This window comes from Pelophylax lessonae (assembly GCF_965119305.1).
Source record: "Pelophylax lessonae genome assembly, chromosome: 11".
NCBI lineage: Eukaryota > Metazoa > Chordata > Amphibia > Anura > Ranidae > Pelophylax > Pelophylax lessonae.
Window position 1 is genome coordinate 231,143,048 of NC_138778.1, and position 16,858 is coordinate 231,159,905.

At 48.3% G+C, this 16,858-nt stretch overlaps 1 protein-coding gene across 1 annotated transcript; it reads right to left on the bottom strand.

The window, feature by feature from the left end:
- Nucleotides 1-5,173: 5,173 nt before the first annotated feature.
- Nucleotides 5,174-10,870, bottom strand: LOC309567505 (uncharacterized protein; the record flags this gene model as incomplete). Its single annotated transcript, XM_082272889.1, has 5 exons — nt 5,174-5,244; nt 5,380-5,442; nt 6,485-6,541; nt 10,317-10,424; nt 10,729-10,870. The coding sequence occupies 5 exons, from the start codon at nt 10,868-10,870 to the stop codon at nt 5,174-5,176; spliced, it is 441 nt and encodes a 146-aa protein (XP_082129015.1).
- Nucleotides 10,871-16,858: the final 5,988 nt, after the last annotated feature.

Below are 16,858 nucleotides of genomic sequence, written 5' to 3' on the forward strand. Positions count from 1 at the left end.
AATTTCAATCTCATTTGTTAATACAGAATGTCCTACTAAGGGGGCCCCCTGATATCCATTCACTCCGCTAATACACAACGTCTGACAGAGGGGTCCGCCCAAGATTCATCCCATCTGCTAATACAAAATGTCAAACTAAGTGGGCCCCCTAAAATATTTATACTCTGGTAATACACAACATCAGACTGAGGGGTCCCCCAATTTCCATCCCATCTGCTAATACAGAATGACCAATAAGGGGGGGCCCTGATTGGCTATCACTCTGGTAATACACAACTTCTGACTGTGGGGGTCCCTCAATTTCCATCCCATCTACTAATACAGAATGTCCAACTAAGGGGGCTCCTGATATACACAATATCTGACTGGGGGTGCCCAAATATTGCTCTACTCTAATACACAACCTCCAAATGAGTGGTCCCCCAATTTCCAGCCCATCTGCTAATACAGAATGTCCAACTAAGGGGACCCCCCTGATATCCATTAACTCTGGTAATACACAACATCGGACTGAGGGGGTCCCCCAATTTCCATTCCATCTGCTCATACAGAATGTCCGACTCAGGAGGCCCCCTGATATCCATTCACTCTGCTAATACACAAGGTCTAATTAAGGGGTCCCCAAAGTTCCATCCCATCTGCTAATACAGAATGTCCAACTGAGGGGAACCCCCTGATAGCCATTTACTCTGCTAATACACAACATCTGACTGAGGGGGTCCCCCAAATTCCCTCCGATCTGCTAATACAGAATGTCCAACTAAGGGGGCCCCATGTAAAACACATGTGACTGGGGGTGCCCAAATATTGCTAATATACAACGTCCGACAAAGGGGTCCCACAATTTCCATCCACTTTACTAATATAGAATGTCCAACTGAGGGGGGACCCGCTAAATATTTATCTACTTTAACGCACAACATCTGACTGAGCCCCCCCATATCTGTCTACTCTGCTAATACACATCTGTCTGAGGGGGGGCCCCAATATCCATCCACTCTGCTAATACACAATATCTGTTCACCCTCTTCATACATAACGTCTGACTGAGGGGGTCCCCCAATTTCTATCCCATATAATGTAGAATGTCCAACCAAGGGGGCTCCAATATCTATTTACTCTGCTAATACACAACATCTGACTGGGGGGGGGGGGCCCAATATCCATCCACTCTGCTAACACACAATGTCTGACCAAAGAGATCCCCCAATGTCCATCCACATTGCTAATACACAAATTCTGGTGGAGGGAGCCCCCCAATATCTGTTCACTCTGCTAATACACAACGTCTGACCAAGGGGGACCCCAATATCCATCCACATTGCTAATACACAATGTCTGACTAAGGAGTCTCCCCAAATATCCACCCAATCTGCAAATACACAATGTCTGACCAATGGGGCCCCCAATATCTGTCCACTCAGCTAACACACAATGTCTGACTGAAGGGAAACCCCAATATTCATCCACTCTGCCAATACACAATGTCTGACTGAGGTGGACCCCCAATATCTGTCCACTCTGCTAATACACAATGTCTGACTGGGGTGGGCCCCCAATATCTGTCCACTCTGCTAATACACAATGTCTGGCCAAGGGGGGGCCTCCAATATCCATCCACTCTGCTAATACACAATGTCTGGCCAAAGGGGGTCCCCAATATCCATCCAATCTGCTAATACATAATGTCTAAGTGAGGGGGCCCCAATATCTGTCCGCTTAACTAATGCATAATATCTGACTTGAGGGAGAGCCCCAATATCTGTCCACTCTGCTAATACACAATATCTCACCAAGGGGGGCCCCTAACATCTGTCCTTTGCTAATACACAACATCTGACCAAGGGGAGGCCCCCAATATCTGTCCACTCTGCTAATACACATCTGACAGAGGGGGAGCCCCAAAATCTGTCCACACTGCTAATACTCAATTCCTGACTGTGGGGAGGCACCCAGTATCTGTCCACTCTGCTAATACACAATGTCTGACTGAGGGAGACCTCAATATTTAACTGAGGGGCCCCAATATCTGTCCACTCTGCTAATATACAATATCTGACCAAGGGGGGCCCCCAATATCTTTCCACTCTGCTAATACACAATATCTGACCAACGGAGGGCCCCCAATATCTATCCACACTGCTAATACTCAATTCCTGACTGTGGGGAGGCCCCTAATATACGTCTACTTGGCTAATACACATCTGACAGGGGGAGCCCCAATATCTGTCCACACTGCTAATACACAATATCTGACCAAAGGGGGGGCTCCCAATATCTGTCCACACTGCTAATACTCAATTCCTGACTGTGGGGAGGCCCCTAATATATGTCTACTTGGCTAATGAACAATATATGACTGAGGGGGCCCCCCCAATATCCATCCACTCTGCTAATACAGAACCTCCAATCGAGGGAGCCCCCTCCATCTATTATACTAATGCACGCACAGCTGTAAATGGCAGTTTAAAGAATTGGTCTATGAGAGCTCACAGACCATCAACCGAGCAAATCATGGATATCAAACTCCCGGGAAGGCAGAGCTCTGAGCAGACATACTTTATGTTCAGCCAAAACTGCCCTCCAATCACAGGGTTGGTGGTAACATGAAAACCTGAATCCTGCAGGAATCCGGCTCAGATGGGGGTTTGGAGGAATCTGTAAGATTAGCTAAAAAAACTTCTCAGTTTCAATTAATTTCTATCCAGGAACATTTTCCTAAAAATTGCTTAAACGGTTTTTGTCCGGGGGAGACATTTTCGGGTACACAACTGTCTTTCTGTCCAGTCCAGATCCTCTTGTCTTTCAGTCCAGTCCAGATCCTCTTGTCTTTCTGTCCAGTCCAGATCCTCTTGTCTTTCTGTCCAGTCCAGATCCTCTTGTCTTTCTGTCCAGTCCAGATGGCCATTATGGCTGCTGTTGAACCTAGAAGTAACCAATGAAAAGCTGAGTTATTACCAAGGCTCCTCCAGACAAGGCCCAGAGTCCCCACCCCTGAGGAGTTTCAGCAGCTCAGGATAGAGATGAGCAGGACTGGCTGCCCCGTCCCCCGCATGACACAGAGAGTGACACCCATTTATAGTGGTATCTTGGTGATGGTGGCACACTCTGCCATCACTTACCACCTTCTGAAAATGCCACGTGCCTGGCTTTCTCTGACTTTTGCTTGTTCTGAGTCAGTGACAAAAAAATGGATGCCAGAGGATCAACATGATGGCCAAGCCCTTAGCTTCTTTAGGAGAAGAGGTCCACATTGGAAGCCTCCATATTTCTCGGTGTCCAGAGAGAACAGATATTAGAATGAAGGTGTCCCCACCCTGCAATGCTTCAGTTCTGGGGGTCGGGGAACATGGTCATGTGGCCTTCCGCAGCTGTGTGTGCGGGGCACTGATGCCAGGGTCCAAGTGCAGGTACCACAGCCAACAATGAACATCTATGGCTATTATATGGAACCAAATGCCATCATAAAGAATTTCAAGGACTTGAATTAAACATTACACGAGGATAAACCAATAGATTAATGGGCTAAAGGTGATAGTGATTGGCTGATGGCTTCATCACAGCATGAGCAACCAATTCAGACCTGACCCGCCCCTTTTATTCATCCTTCCGCAATCCAGGAACCCCCCCAATGCCTGTACCGTGACCAGTGCCAGGAGGGATTGGCGGAGCAAAGATGGCCAGTGAGTGGCTGGACCTGAGTCTGAACCGCCTTTTAACAAGTCATGTGACTGGATTCCAGGAGGATTCTGGGACTCAATGAAAGGGTAAGCTGTTTGTATCCACTACCTTCTTTATGCATAAGGGGTGGGTTTTCTAAAAGAGTTTCAAGAGAAAGACTTCCCCTCTATGTGATAACAGGCCCACTTTAATGCCCCCTCTGTGTGATAACAGGCCCACTTTAATGCCCCCTCTGTGTGATAACAGGCCCACTTTAATGCCCCCTCTGTGTGATAACAGGCCCACTTTAATGCCCCCTCTATGTGATAACAGGCCCACTTTAATGCCCCTCTGTGTGATGACAGTCCTCTTTATTCCCCCCCCCCCTGTCTGTGATGACGGGTCCTCTTTATCGCCCCCTATATGTGATGACGGGCCCTCCTTATCGCCCCCTGTATGTGATGACAGGTCCTCGTTATCACCCCCTGTCTGTATTGACCGGTCCTCTTTATCGCCCCCTGTCTGTGATGACGGGTCCTCGTTATCACCCCCTGTCTGTGATGACCGGTCCTCTTTATCGCCCCCCCCCCCCATCCCTGTATGTGATGACAGGTCCTCTTTATCGCCCCCGGTATGTGATGACCGGTCCTCTTTATCGCCCCCTGTCTGTGATGACCGGTCCTCTTTATCGCCCCCTGTATGTGATGACCGGTCCTCTTTATCGCCCCCTGTATGTGATGACCGGTCCTCTTTATCGCCCCCTGTATGTGATGACCGGTCCTCGTTATCACCCCCTGTCTGTGTTGACCGGTCCTCTTTATCGCCCCCTGTCTGTGATGACCGGTCCTCTTTATCGCCCCCTGTATGTGATGACCGGTCCTCTTTATTGCCCCCTCTATGTGATGACCGGTCCTCTTTATCGCCCCCTATATGTGATGACAGGTCCTCTTTATCGCCCCCTGTATGTGATGACCGGTCCTCTTTATCGCCCCCTGTATGTGATGACGGATCCTCTTTATCACCCCCTGTCTGTGATGACCGGTCCTCTTTATTGCCCCCTCTATGGGATGACATGTCCACTTTATCGCCCCCTCTATGTGATGACCGGTCCTCTTTATCGCCTCCCCCCCTCCCCTGTATGTGATGACAGGTCCTCTTTATCGCCACCCCCCCTGTATGTGATGACCGGTCCTCTTTATCGCCCCCTGTATGTGATGACAGGTCCTCTTTATCGCCCCCTCTATGAGATGACAGGTCCTCTTTATCGCCCCCTGTCTGTGATGACTGGTCCTCTTTATCGCCCCCTGTCTGTGATGACTGGTCCTCTTTATCGCCCCCTGTCTGTGATGACTGGTCCTCTTTATCGCCCCCTGTCTGTGATGACGGGTCCTCTTTATGTGATCTGACAATACATTGTAGCGTGTACAGAGGATGTCATTGTTTTGGGATAATTGATACTTTGTATTACATTGTATATATGGGAGTACCTGCACAGCTGACATAGGAGGACCTGTCACTGGGGACCCTCAGGCCAGGTCCGTGTGACGACCGAGTATTCCGCCGTCTGCTCAGCGCAGGTCACATCTGTGAAAGAAAAGAGAGGATTAGGAGGACAGTCCTGGTATCTGATGTCCTAAAGATGTCCCAACCCCCGCACCACAACTGGTCAACAGCAGGGAGGAACTACAATTGCCAGCATTCTCTGCACCAGGGACTTACCTCTGCTGCCTTCTTTCAGGATCACTGTGCTGTAGTGCACTTCCTCCTCCTCCCTCCGTCTCTCTGAAAAGAAGGATCAGGATGTTAGATTCTTCCCTCTGTACACGGGTGGTCCTGGTCACGCCTAAAGTCTGCCAATAACACGCACTGATCCTCATGTATGAGTCATGTAATGTAATGCAGAGTGCAGGGGTCATTAGTATGCGACGCAGAGTGCAGGGGTCAGTAGTATGCGACGCAGAGTGCAGGGGTCAGTAGTATGCGACGCAGGGGAGAGTAATATGCGACGCAGAGTGCAGGGGTCAGTAGTATGCGACGCAGGGGAGAGTAATATGCGACGCAGAGTGCAGGGGTCAGTAGAATGCAACGCAGAATGCAGGGGTCAGTAGTATGTAATGCAGAGTGCAGGGGTCAGTAGTATGTGACGCAGAGTGCAGGGGTCAGTAGTATGTGACGCAGAGTGCAGGGGTCAGTAGTATGGAACGCAGAATGCAGGGGTCAGTAGTATGTAATGCAGAGTGCAGGGGTCAGTAGTATGTGACACAGAGTGCAGGGGTCAGTAGCATGCAACGCAGAGTGCAGGGGTCAGTAGTATGCGACGCAGAATGCAGGGGTCAGTAGTATGTAGCGCAGTGGGAGGGGTCAGTAGTATGTAACGCAGAATGCAGGGGTCAGTAGTATTTAATGCAGAGTGCAGGGGTCAGTAGTATGTAGTGCAGGGGTCAGTCGTATGTGGCGCAGAATGCAGGGGTCAGTAGTATGTAGCGCAGAATGCAGGGGTCAGTAGTATGTAATGCAGAATGCAGGGGTCAGTAGTATGTAGCGCAGTGGGAGGGGTCAGTAGTATGTAGCGCAGTGGGAGGGGTCAGTAGTATGTAACGCAGAATGCAGGGGTCAGTAGTATGTAGCGCAGTGGGAGGGGTCAGTAGTATGTAGCGCAGAGTGCAGGGGTCAGTAGTATGTAATGCAGAGTGCAGGGGGTCAGTAGTATGTAGCGCAGTGGGAGGGGTCAGTAGTATGTAATGCAGAGTGCAGGGGTCAGTAGTATGTAGCGCATTTGGAGGGGTCAGTAGTTTGTATTACAGAGTGATCGGAAGAACGATACCTGTGTCCCTCTCTGTCACATTCTCATAGGTGGCGTCCTCCTGGATTGCCTCTTGTTCTGTTACAGAAGAATTGTTATTAACGATCTACTAAAATCCAAAAAGAAATATCACTTCATCCATGTTCCTGCCACCAGGATACCCAGCGCCTGACACCCTAAATCAGTGGTTGTCAAATTATAAGCTAAAGGGGGCCTCAAATGCGGCCCCTGACATCACCAAAGGGCCACACATAATGTTCAGTATACAGTATGTAATGCTGGAGAGGAGTCAGAGACTGCAGAGATAATAGAGGAAATGCAGGTCAGAGAGTGAGGACACGATACATTGTTGGTGGGGAGATGCTGCAGAAGACAAAACTGGGAAGATGTTACATGAGACTGGTAGAGAGCAAAGCTATTCCCCTAATTCATGTTCCCACTACAGACTGCTGAGGTGCAAGGGCCACACATCATATACCAAAGGGCCACACATCATATACCAATGTTGTCAGCACAGACTAGGGCAGAATAGGAGGAATGCCTGTTGCATTATGGGAGCTGAGAGTTTTTTCCAGCGCAGAGCAGGATAGAGCAGGGGGTCACCCTGTGGGGTGTCTGCTGCTCCTCCTCCTTCCTTAGATATAAATATGTACAGTATGCTCTAATGAATGAACTGTACATGTTTATATATATATATATTTGTGCTTAACACTTCACTTTTTCCACATGTTGTTATGTTACGGCCTTATTCCAACATGGATTCAATTCATTATTTTCCTCAAAATTCTACAAACCCCTCCCCCATAGTGACAACGTGAGAGAAGTTTGTTTGAAATCTTTGCAAATTTATTAAAAATAAAAAAAAAATAAAAAATCCCATGTACATAAGTATTCACACCCTTTGCTCAATACTTTGGTGAAGCTCCTTTGGCACCAATTCCAGCCTCCAGTATTTCTGAGTATGATGCTACAAGCTTGGCACTCCTATTTTTGGGCAGTTTCTCCCATTCTTCTTTGCAGGACCTCTCAAGCTCCATCAGGTTGGATGCGGAGGGTCGGTGCGCAGCCATTTTCAGATCTCTCCAGAGATGTTCAATCGGGTTCAAGTCTGGGCTCTGGCTGTTCCACTCAAGGACATTCACAGAGTTGTCCTGTAGCCACTCCTTTGTTATCTTGGCTGTGTGCTTAGGGTCGTTGTCCTGTTGGAAGATGAACCTTCGCCCCAGTCTGAGGTCCAGAGCGCTCTGGAGAAGGTTTTCATCAAGGATGTCTCTGTACATTGCTGCATTCATCTTTCCCTCAATCCTGACTAGTCTCCCAGTTCCTGTTACTGAAAAACATACCCAAAGCATGATGCTGCCACCACCATGCTTCACTGTAGGGATGGTATTGGCCAGGTGATGAGCGGTCCCTGGTTTCCTCCAGACATGACGCTTGCCATTCAGGCCAGAGAGTTCAATCTTTGTTTCATCAGAGCAGAGAATTTTGTTTCTCATGGTCTGAGACTTCTTCAGGGGCCTTTTGGCAAACTCCAGGCGGGCTGTCATGTGACTTTTACTGAGGAGTGGCTTCCATCTGGCCACACCCATACAGGCCTGATTGGTGGAGTGCTGCAGAGATGGTTCTTCTTCTGGAAGGTTCTCCTCTCTCCACAGAGAAAAGCTGGAGCTCTGTCAGAGGGACCATCGGGTTCTTGGTCACCTCCCTGAGGCCCTTCTCCCCCGATCGCTCTGTTTGGCCGGGCGGCCGCTCTAGGAAGAGTCCTGGTGGTTCCAAACTTCTTCCATTTACAGATGATGGAGGCCACTGTGCTCATTGGGACCTTCAATGCTGCAGAAATGTTTCTGTACCCTTCCCCCGATCTGTGCCTCCATACAATCCTGTCTTGGAGGTCTACAGACAATTCCTTGGACTTCATGACTTGGTTTGTGCTCTGACATGCACTGTTACCTGCGAGACCTTATATAGACAGGTGTGTGCCTTTCCAAATCATGTCCAATCAATGGAATTTACCACAGGTGGACTCCACTCAAGTTGTAGAAACATCTCAAGGATGATCAGTGGAAACAGGATGCACCTGAGCTCAATTCTGAGTGTCATGGCAAAGGGTGTGAATACTTATGTACATGGGATTTTTTCGTCTTTTATTTTTAATAAATTTGCAAAGCTTTCAAACAAACTTCTTTCATGTTGTCATTATGGGGGATTGTTTGTAGAATTTTGAGGAAAATAAGGAATTTAATCCATTTTGGAATAAAATGTGGAAAAAGTGAAGAGCTGTGAATACTTTCTGAATGCACTGCATATACATACAGTATCTCACAAAAGTAAGTACACCCCTCACATTATTGTAAATATTTTATTCTATCTTTTCATGTGACAACACTGAAGAAATGACACTTTGCTACAATGTAAAGTAGTGAGTGTACAGCTTGTATAACAGTGTAAATTTGCTGTCCCCTCAAAATAACTCAACACAGCCATTAATGTCTAAACCGCTGGCAACACAAGTGAGTACACCCCTACGTGAAAATGTCCAAATTGGGCCCAATTAGCCATTTTCCCTCCCCGGTGTCATGTGACTCGTTAGTGTTACAAGGTCTCAGGTGTGAATGGGGGAGGTGTGTTACATTTGGTGTTATCGCTCTCACTCTCTCATACTGGTCACTGGAAGTTCAACATGGCACCTCATGGCAGAGAACTCTCTGAGGATCTGAAAAAAAGAATTGTTGCTTTAAATAAAGATGGCCTAGGCTATAAGGAGATTGCCAAGACCCTGACACTGAGCTGCAGCATGGTGGCCAAGACCATACAGCGGTTTAACAGGACAGGTTCTACTCAGAACAGGCCTCGCCATGGTCCACCAAAGAAGTTGAGTGCACGTGCTCAGCGTCATATCCAGAGGTTGTCTTTGGGAAATAGATGTATGAGTGCTGCCAGCATTGCTGCAGAGGTTGAAGGGGTGGGGGGTCAGCCTGTCAGTGCTCAGACCATACGCCGCACACTGCATCAAATTGGTCTGCATGGCTGTCGTCCCAGATGGAAGCCTCTTCTAAAGATGATGGACAAGAAAGCCCGCAAACAGTTTGCTGAAGACAAGCAGACTAAGGACATGGATTACTGGAACCGTCTCCTGTGGTCTGATGAGACCAAGATAAACTGGTTTAAATGGTGTCAAGCGTGTGTTGGGTCAACCAGGTGAGGAGTACAAAGACAAGTGTGTCTTCCTACAGTCAAGCATGGTGGTGGGAGTGTCATGGTCTGGGACTGCATGAGTGCTGCCGGCACTGGGGAGCTACAGTTCATTGAGGGAACCATGAATGCCATCATGTACTGTGACATACTGAAGCAGAGCATGATCCCCTCCCTTCAGAGACTGGGCCACAGGGCAGAATTCCAACATAACGACCCCCAAACACACCTCCAAGATGACCACTGCCTTGCTAAAGAAGCTGAGGGTAAAGGTGATGGACTGGCCAAGCATGTCTCCAGACCTAAACCCTATTGAGCTTCTGTGGGGATCCTCAAACAGAAGGTGGAGGAGCGCAAGGTCTCCAACATCCACCAGCTCTGTGATGTCATCATGGAGGAGGGGAAGAGGACTCCAGTGGCATCCTGTGAAGCTCTGGTGAACTCCATGCCCAAGAGGGTTAAGGCAGTGCTGGAAAATAATGGTGGCCACACAAAATATTGACACTTTGGGCCCACTTTGGACATTTTCACTTAGGGGTGTACTCACTTTTGTTGCCAGCGGTTTAGACATTTATATAATTAGACATATATATCATTTTTTTATTAAGCTTGTGCTGACATGTCCATCTGCCCTCTACTGCCTGCCCCCGAATGTACTCACTTGCATCAGGTGTGAAGTTCCTCCAGTAGAAAAAGGCTGCTGTTAATAGAACCAAGACCAGGAGCGGAATGATCCAGGCCAAGTGCATCCATCCTCCACCTGTCTCACCTGGTCATAAAAGGGACACAGACAACTAATAATAATTCTTCCTGTGGTAGAAATATCTATCCTAGGATAAGCAGAGATTGGCAGAGTAATGTTACAGTCAGAGGTTGGACAAGGGGGGCAGGAGGGGAACCTGCCCCAGGCACAGTTTTCTTATATCAAGGGGTGCTGGGAGCTGACCAGTTCTCCAGCTGTCTGAATGACAGCAGGGGCATTTTTTTATTCTTTCCAGTGACACCACTTACTGAGGGAAACTTTATTTCGTCCAGTGATACCACCAATGACGGGGCATTTCATGCTTTGTTACTGTTAGCCCCACATTTTACAGAATTTGCACCATTATTTAACACATTACAGAAGTTCTGATACAAAACACCATTAAAAAACCAGCCCTTCACCCAGAGGAAGGTGCGGTTTGGCATTTTCACCCCGGGGCCCTCGATCTCCATGTCCCAACGTTGGCTGCAGTCCTCCAAACTTCAACTACAAAGTAAAGCGCACATGTGCCAACATTTTGCACATTAACCACTTGCCGGCTGCCAGTGTTAATTTAGTCAATGAAAGCTTTTTCATCAAAGTTTTCGTCAGCAGCATTTTTTACAGTGTTACAGGCAAGCCTCCCGAGTCCCGGCGAGACTGTCCCACCCCCGAGTCCTGGCGAGACTGTCCCACCCCCGAGTCCCGGCGAGACTGTCCCACCCCCGAGTCCTGGCGAGACTGTCCCACCCCCGAGTCCTGACGAGACTGTCCCACCCCCGAGTCCTGACGAGACTGTCCCACCCCCGAGTCCTGACGAGACTGTCCCACCCCCGAGTCCCGGCGAGACTGTCCCACCCCCGAGTCCTGGCGAGACTGTCCCACCCCCGAGTCCCGGCGAGACTGTCCCACCCCCGAGTCCCGACGAGACTGTCCCACCCCCGAGTCCTGGCGAGACTGTCCCACCCCCGAGTCCTGGCGAGACTGTCCCACCCCCGAGTCCTGGCGAGACTGTCCCACCCCCGAGTCCTGGCGAGACTGTCCCACCCCCAAGTCATGACTCGCGAGACGACTGCCCACGTCCAGAGCAGAGAGCAGACTGTGAGTGTGTAGTACTAGTGTGCATTACATTTACAGCACTCCTGAGGCCCCCCCACAGACCACCGTCCATCCAGAGCACTGTGTGCAATATTACAGGCCTCCTCTGACTACCGGCATCCAGAGAACTGTGCATTACAGGCCATCCCTCAGACCTGAGACCATCATCCAGCGCTGTGCAGCACAACAGGCCTCCTCAGACCACCATCCAGCACTGTGCAGCACAACAGGCCTCCTCAGACCAGTGACCACTGACATGGTGGCATCCAGAGCACTGTGCATTACAGGCCATCCCTCAGACCTGAGACCACCATCCAGCACTTTGTAGCATTACAGGCCTCATCATACCACCGTCCAGAGTACTCTGCACCATTAAAGGCCGCCTCAGACCACCAGAGCACTCTGCAGCATAACAGGCCTTCTCAGACCTCCATCCATAGCACTGTGCAGCATTACAGGCCTCCTTAGACCACAGTCCAGAGCACTCTTCAGCATTACAGGCCTCCTTTGACCACCGCCCAGAGCACTCTTTAGCATTACAGGCCTCCTCAGACCTCCATCCAGAGCCCTCTGCAGCATTACAGGCCTCCTCAGATCACCGTCCAGAGCACTTTGTAGCATTACAGGTCTCCTTAGACCACCGCCCAGAGCACTCTTCAGCATTACAGGCCTCCACAGACCACCATCCAGAGCACTGTGCAGCATTACAGGCCTCCTTAGACCACCGCCCAGAGCACTCTTTAGCATTACAGGCCTCCTCAGACCTCCATCCAGAGCCCTCTGCAGCATTACAGGCCTCCTCAGATCACCGTCCAGAGCACTTTGCAGCATTACAGGTCTCCTTAGACCACCGCCCAGAGCACTCTTCAGCATTACAGGCCTCCACAGACCACCATCCAGAGCACTGTGCAGCATTACAGGCCTCCTTAGACCACCGCCCAGAGCACTTTGCAGCATTACAGGTCTCCTTAGACCACCGCCCAGAGCACTGTGCAGAATTACAGGCCTCCACAGACCACCATCCAGAGCACTGTGCAGCATTACAGGCCTCCTTAGACCACCGCCCAGAGCACTGTGCAGCATTACAGGCCTCCTTAGACCACCGCCCAGAGCACTCTTCAGCATTACAGGCCTCCTTAGACCACCGCCCAGAGCACTGTGCAGCATTACAGGCCAAGTCAGAACTCCATCCAGAGCCCTCTGCAGCATTACAGGCCTCCTCAGATCACTGTCCAGAGCACTGTGCAGCATTACAGGCCTCCTTAGACCACCGCCCAGAGCACTGTGCAGCATTACAGGCCTCCTTAGACCACCGCCCAGAGCACTGTGCAGAATTACAGGCCTCCACAGACCACCATCCAGAACACTCTGCCAAAATTAACACTGCCAACTAGGAATCGACCGATTATCGGCAAAGCCGATATATCGGGGACTGATATACATTTTCCTTGATATATCGGAATAGGCCCCAGAGGTTACCGATATTGCCTATATTTAGGGATAGTGCTTGTACCGGAGTGATGCCTGCAGCTAGAGCCATCACCCCGGTGCCTCGCCCGGGTCTCCCATCCCACCGGGAGACCCGAGCATCCTACCTGCATGGCGGCCGAAGAGAAGACCCGGTCAAAGCCGCATTCGGCTCTGATCGGGTCTCCATCTAAAAAACCCGGAAGTGATGTCATGACCTCACTTCCGGGTACTCGGCGCCAGATTAAAAAGAATGCGAGCATTCGAAACAGCCAAACTTGGCGTTTTGAATGCTTTTAAGTGCAGAGGAGGGGTTTGGGGTCTTTTAGACCCCCAGATCCCTGCACCACATTACCTTTTATTAAAAAAATGTTAAATGTCCGAAAATATCGGCCGATACCGATATCCGATTACCAAAGTATCGGCACTAAAAAAACTATATCGGTCGATCACTACTGCCGACTGCCCTATAGCACTTTTACTGCTACAGGGGGGCAGCTGTGTGCAGGATCACATATATATATATATATATATACATACATGATCCTGCATTTATGGGTAGGGGGTGTGATTGCGCACTGCCAGCGGCTCGCTACCTCTGTGAAGCGGAAGCTGATCTGCAGGTACCGGATAGAGACACAGCACTGCGGTCAGCCTATATAAACAAGGCAGAGCTCCATTCTGACAGGGGGAGAGGGATAGAATTTTTGTCCCTGCAAAGCAGGGAATAAAGTCCATCTCTTCCCCTAGTAAAAGCACCTCCCACAATTTTCATAAACACCAGCTAGGCACACAGTTAACCCTTTGATCGCCCCTGATATTATCCCCTTCCCAGCCAGTGTCATTAGTACAGTGACTGATCACTGTGTTAGTGTCACTGGTCCCCACAAAGTGTCAGTGTCCGGTTGTCCGCCGCAATATCGCAGTCCCGCTATATGTTGCTGATCACCACAATTACTAGTAAAAAAAAAAAAATGCAAACATCCCAGTTTGTAGACGCTATAACGCTTGCACAAACCAATCAATATATACACCTTTTGGGATTTATTTCTACTAAAAATATGTAGCAGAATACATATTGGCCGAAATTAAAGAATTCGATTTTTTCCCCATTTTTATCGGATGTGTTTTAAAGCAGAAAGTAAAAAACATTACTTTTTTTTTTCTCAAAATTGTCGGTCTTTTTTTTTTTTACTAGCGCAAAGAAAAAAGAAAACGCAATGGTGGTCAAATACCACCAAAAGAAAGCTCTATTTGTGGGTTAAAAAGGACATCAATTTTATTTCGGTACAATGTTGCATAACCGCGCAATTGTCAGTTAATTTTAAAAAGCCTGGTCATGAAGGGGGAGGTAAACCTTCCAGAGGTCAAGTGCTTAAAGTATTTACATATTAAAAAAAAAAACCTGTAAAACATTTTGAAACAAACCCTACTTCATCTCTGTAGCTATAGGCACTGTGGAGAAATTCACCTTCAAATTTCACAATAGGGGCACTGAAATCTCAATCCTTTTCTATTGATCGGAATCTCTAATGCAAAAACACAGCAGATGTTTCTAAGCTGCTAGAAAGCACTTCCAATTTTAGAGTCTTTAAACACTTCTGGACCGGAAGATTTTCCCCCTTAATGACCAGGCCATATTTTGCGATTCAGCACTGCGTTAATTTAACGGACAATTGCGCGTTCATGCAATGCTGTAGCCAAATAAAATTGACGTCCTTTTTTTCCCACAAACAGAGCTTTCTTTTGGTGGTATTTGATCACCTGTGCGATTTTTATTTTTTGCGCTATAAACAAAAAAAGAGCGACAATTTTGAAAAAAATAACAATATTTTTCACATTTTTTTATCTGAAATTCTCAAAAAAATGTAAAAATCAAAATTTTTTAACATTTTAGGCAAATTTGTTTTCTGCTACATATTTGTGGTAAAAAGAAAATCGCAATAAGCGTATCTTGATTGGTTTGCAAAAAAGTTATCGCGTCTACTAACTACAGGAAAGATTTATGTCATTTTTATTGTTTTACTTTTTTTTTTAACTAGTAATGGCGGCGATCTGCGATTTTTAGCGGGACTTCGACATTGTGGCGGACAGATCGGACCCTTAATTGACATTTTTGACACTTTTGGGGGGACCAGTGACATTACTACAGTAATTAGTGCTAAAAATATGCACTGTTACTGTAATAATGACACTGGCAGGGAAGGAGTTAACATTATGGGTGATCAACGGGTTAAATTTGAGCCTAGGGGAGTGATTCTAACTGTGGGGGGCGTGGCTTCTGAAATTACTATAGAGACCTGTGTTCCTATAGGATCACAGGGGCTCTATGATCATTCCAGAGAGAAGAACGGTCGGTTGGGTTTACAATACCCGACTGTCCTTCTCTCTCAGCGGGGAACGATCGTGGGTGTCAGGCGGCAATCGGAGCCGCCTGCTCACTGCCCCCATCGGCTTCCCCGCTGACGAGCGGGAGCGCACGCTCGCCCCCTAGCTGCAGGTGCGCGGCCGATGTAGGTCTAGGTCAGTTTGCGCAGGAGGGCCAGCCTGCCGCAGTAAAAAGGCGGCCGGCGGTCCGGAAGAGGTAAATGAGATCTTTGAAGAGGAATTATTTTAGAGTAGCTGCAGCTAGAGGGGTCAGGAATGGCTTGGTTTAACCACTTAAGCCCCGGAGGATTTGGTTGCTCAATGACCAGGCCCTATTTAATGGACAATTGCGCGGTCGTGCGACGTTGTACCCAAATGAAATTGACGCCCTTTTTTCCCCACAAACAGAGCTTTCTTTTGGTGGTATTTGATCACCTCTGCGATTTTTATTTTTTGCGCTATCAAACAAAAAAAGAGCGACAATTTAGAAAAAATAACAATATTTTTCAAATTTTTTTTACAAAATTCTTCTAAATTTTTTAACATTTTAGGGTAATTTGTTTTCTGCTACCTATGTTTGGTAAAAAAAAATTAGCAATAAGCATATTTTGATTGGTTTGCACAAAAGTTATTGCGTTTACTAACTAAGGGAAAGATTTCTGTCATTTTTATTGTTTTTTTTTTTAACTAGTGGCGGCGTTCTGCGATTATTATTTTTTTTTAGCGGGACTGCGACATTGCGGCGGACAGATCGGACCCCTGACTGACATTTTTGACACTTTTGGGGGTACCAGTGACATCACTACAGTAATCAGTTCTAAAAATATGCACTGTCACTGTACTAATGACACTGGCAGGGAAGGGGTTAACATTGTGGGTGATCAAGGGGTTAAATGTGAGCCTAGGGGAGCGATTCTAACTGTGGGGGGGGTGGCTTCTGAGATGACCATAGAGACCTGTGATCCTATAGGATCACAGGGGCTCTATGATCATTCCAGGGAGAAGAACGGTCAGCTGTGTTTACAACATCCGACAGTTCTCTCTCAGCGGGGAGCGATCGCGGGTGTCGGGCGGCAATCAGAGCCACCAACCCCGTGCATCAGAGTCCCCGCTGACGAGTGGGGGCGGGAGCGCACGGTCGCCCCCTAGCTGCAGGCACGCGACTGACGTAGGTCTACGTCGGTTTGCGCAGGAGGGCCGCCCTGCCGCAGTAAAAAGGCGGCGGGCGATCCGGAAGAGGTTAATGAGATCTTTGAGGATGGATTATTCCAGAGTACCTGCAGCTAGAGGGGTCAGGAATGGCTTGGTTTAAAGCAATTTTTTACTGGGTCCAGGAGAACTTTATTTATCGGGACACAGTCACCCTTTAGTAGAAGAAGTTACAGTGATATTATAAAATATGGCTTTGCACTAACCTGTGGGTCCTGATCCATGGGTTGTGTTCTCTGTGGAGACAGAGGGGCAGTTATCACACCATGATTAATACATACACCCCCCCCCTCCAAATCTCCACAGAGCCGTCACCCTGA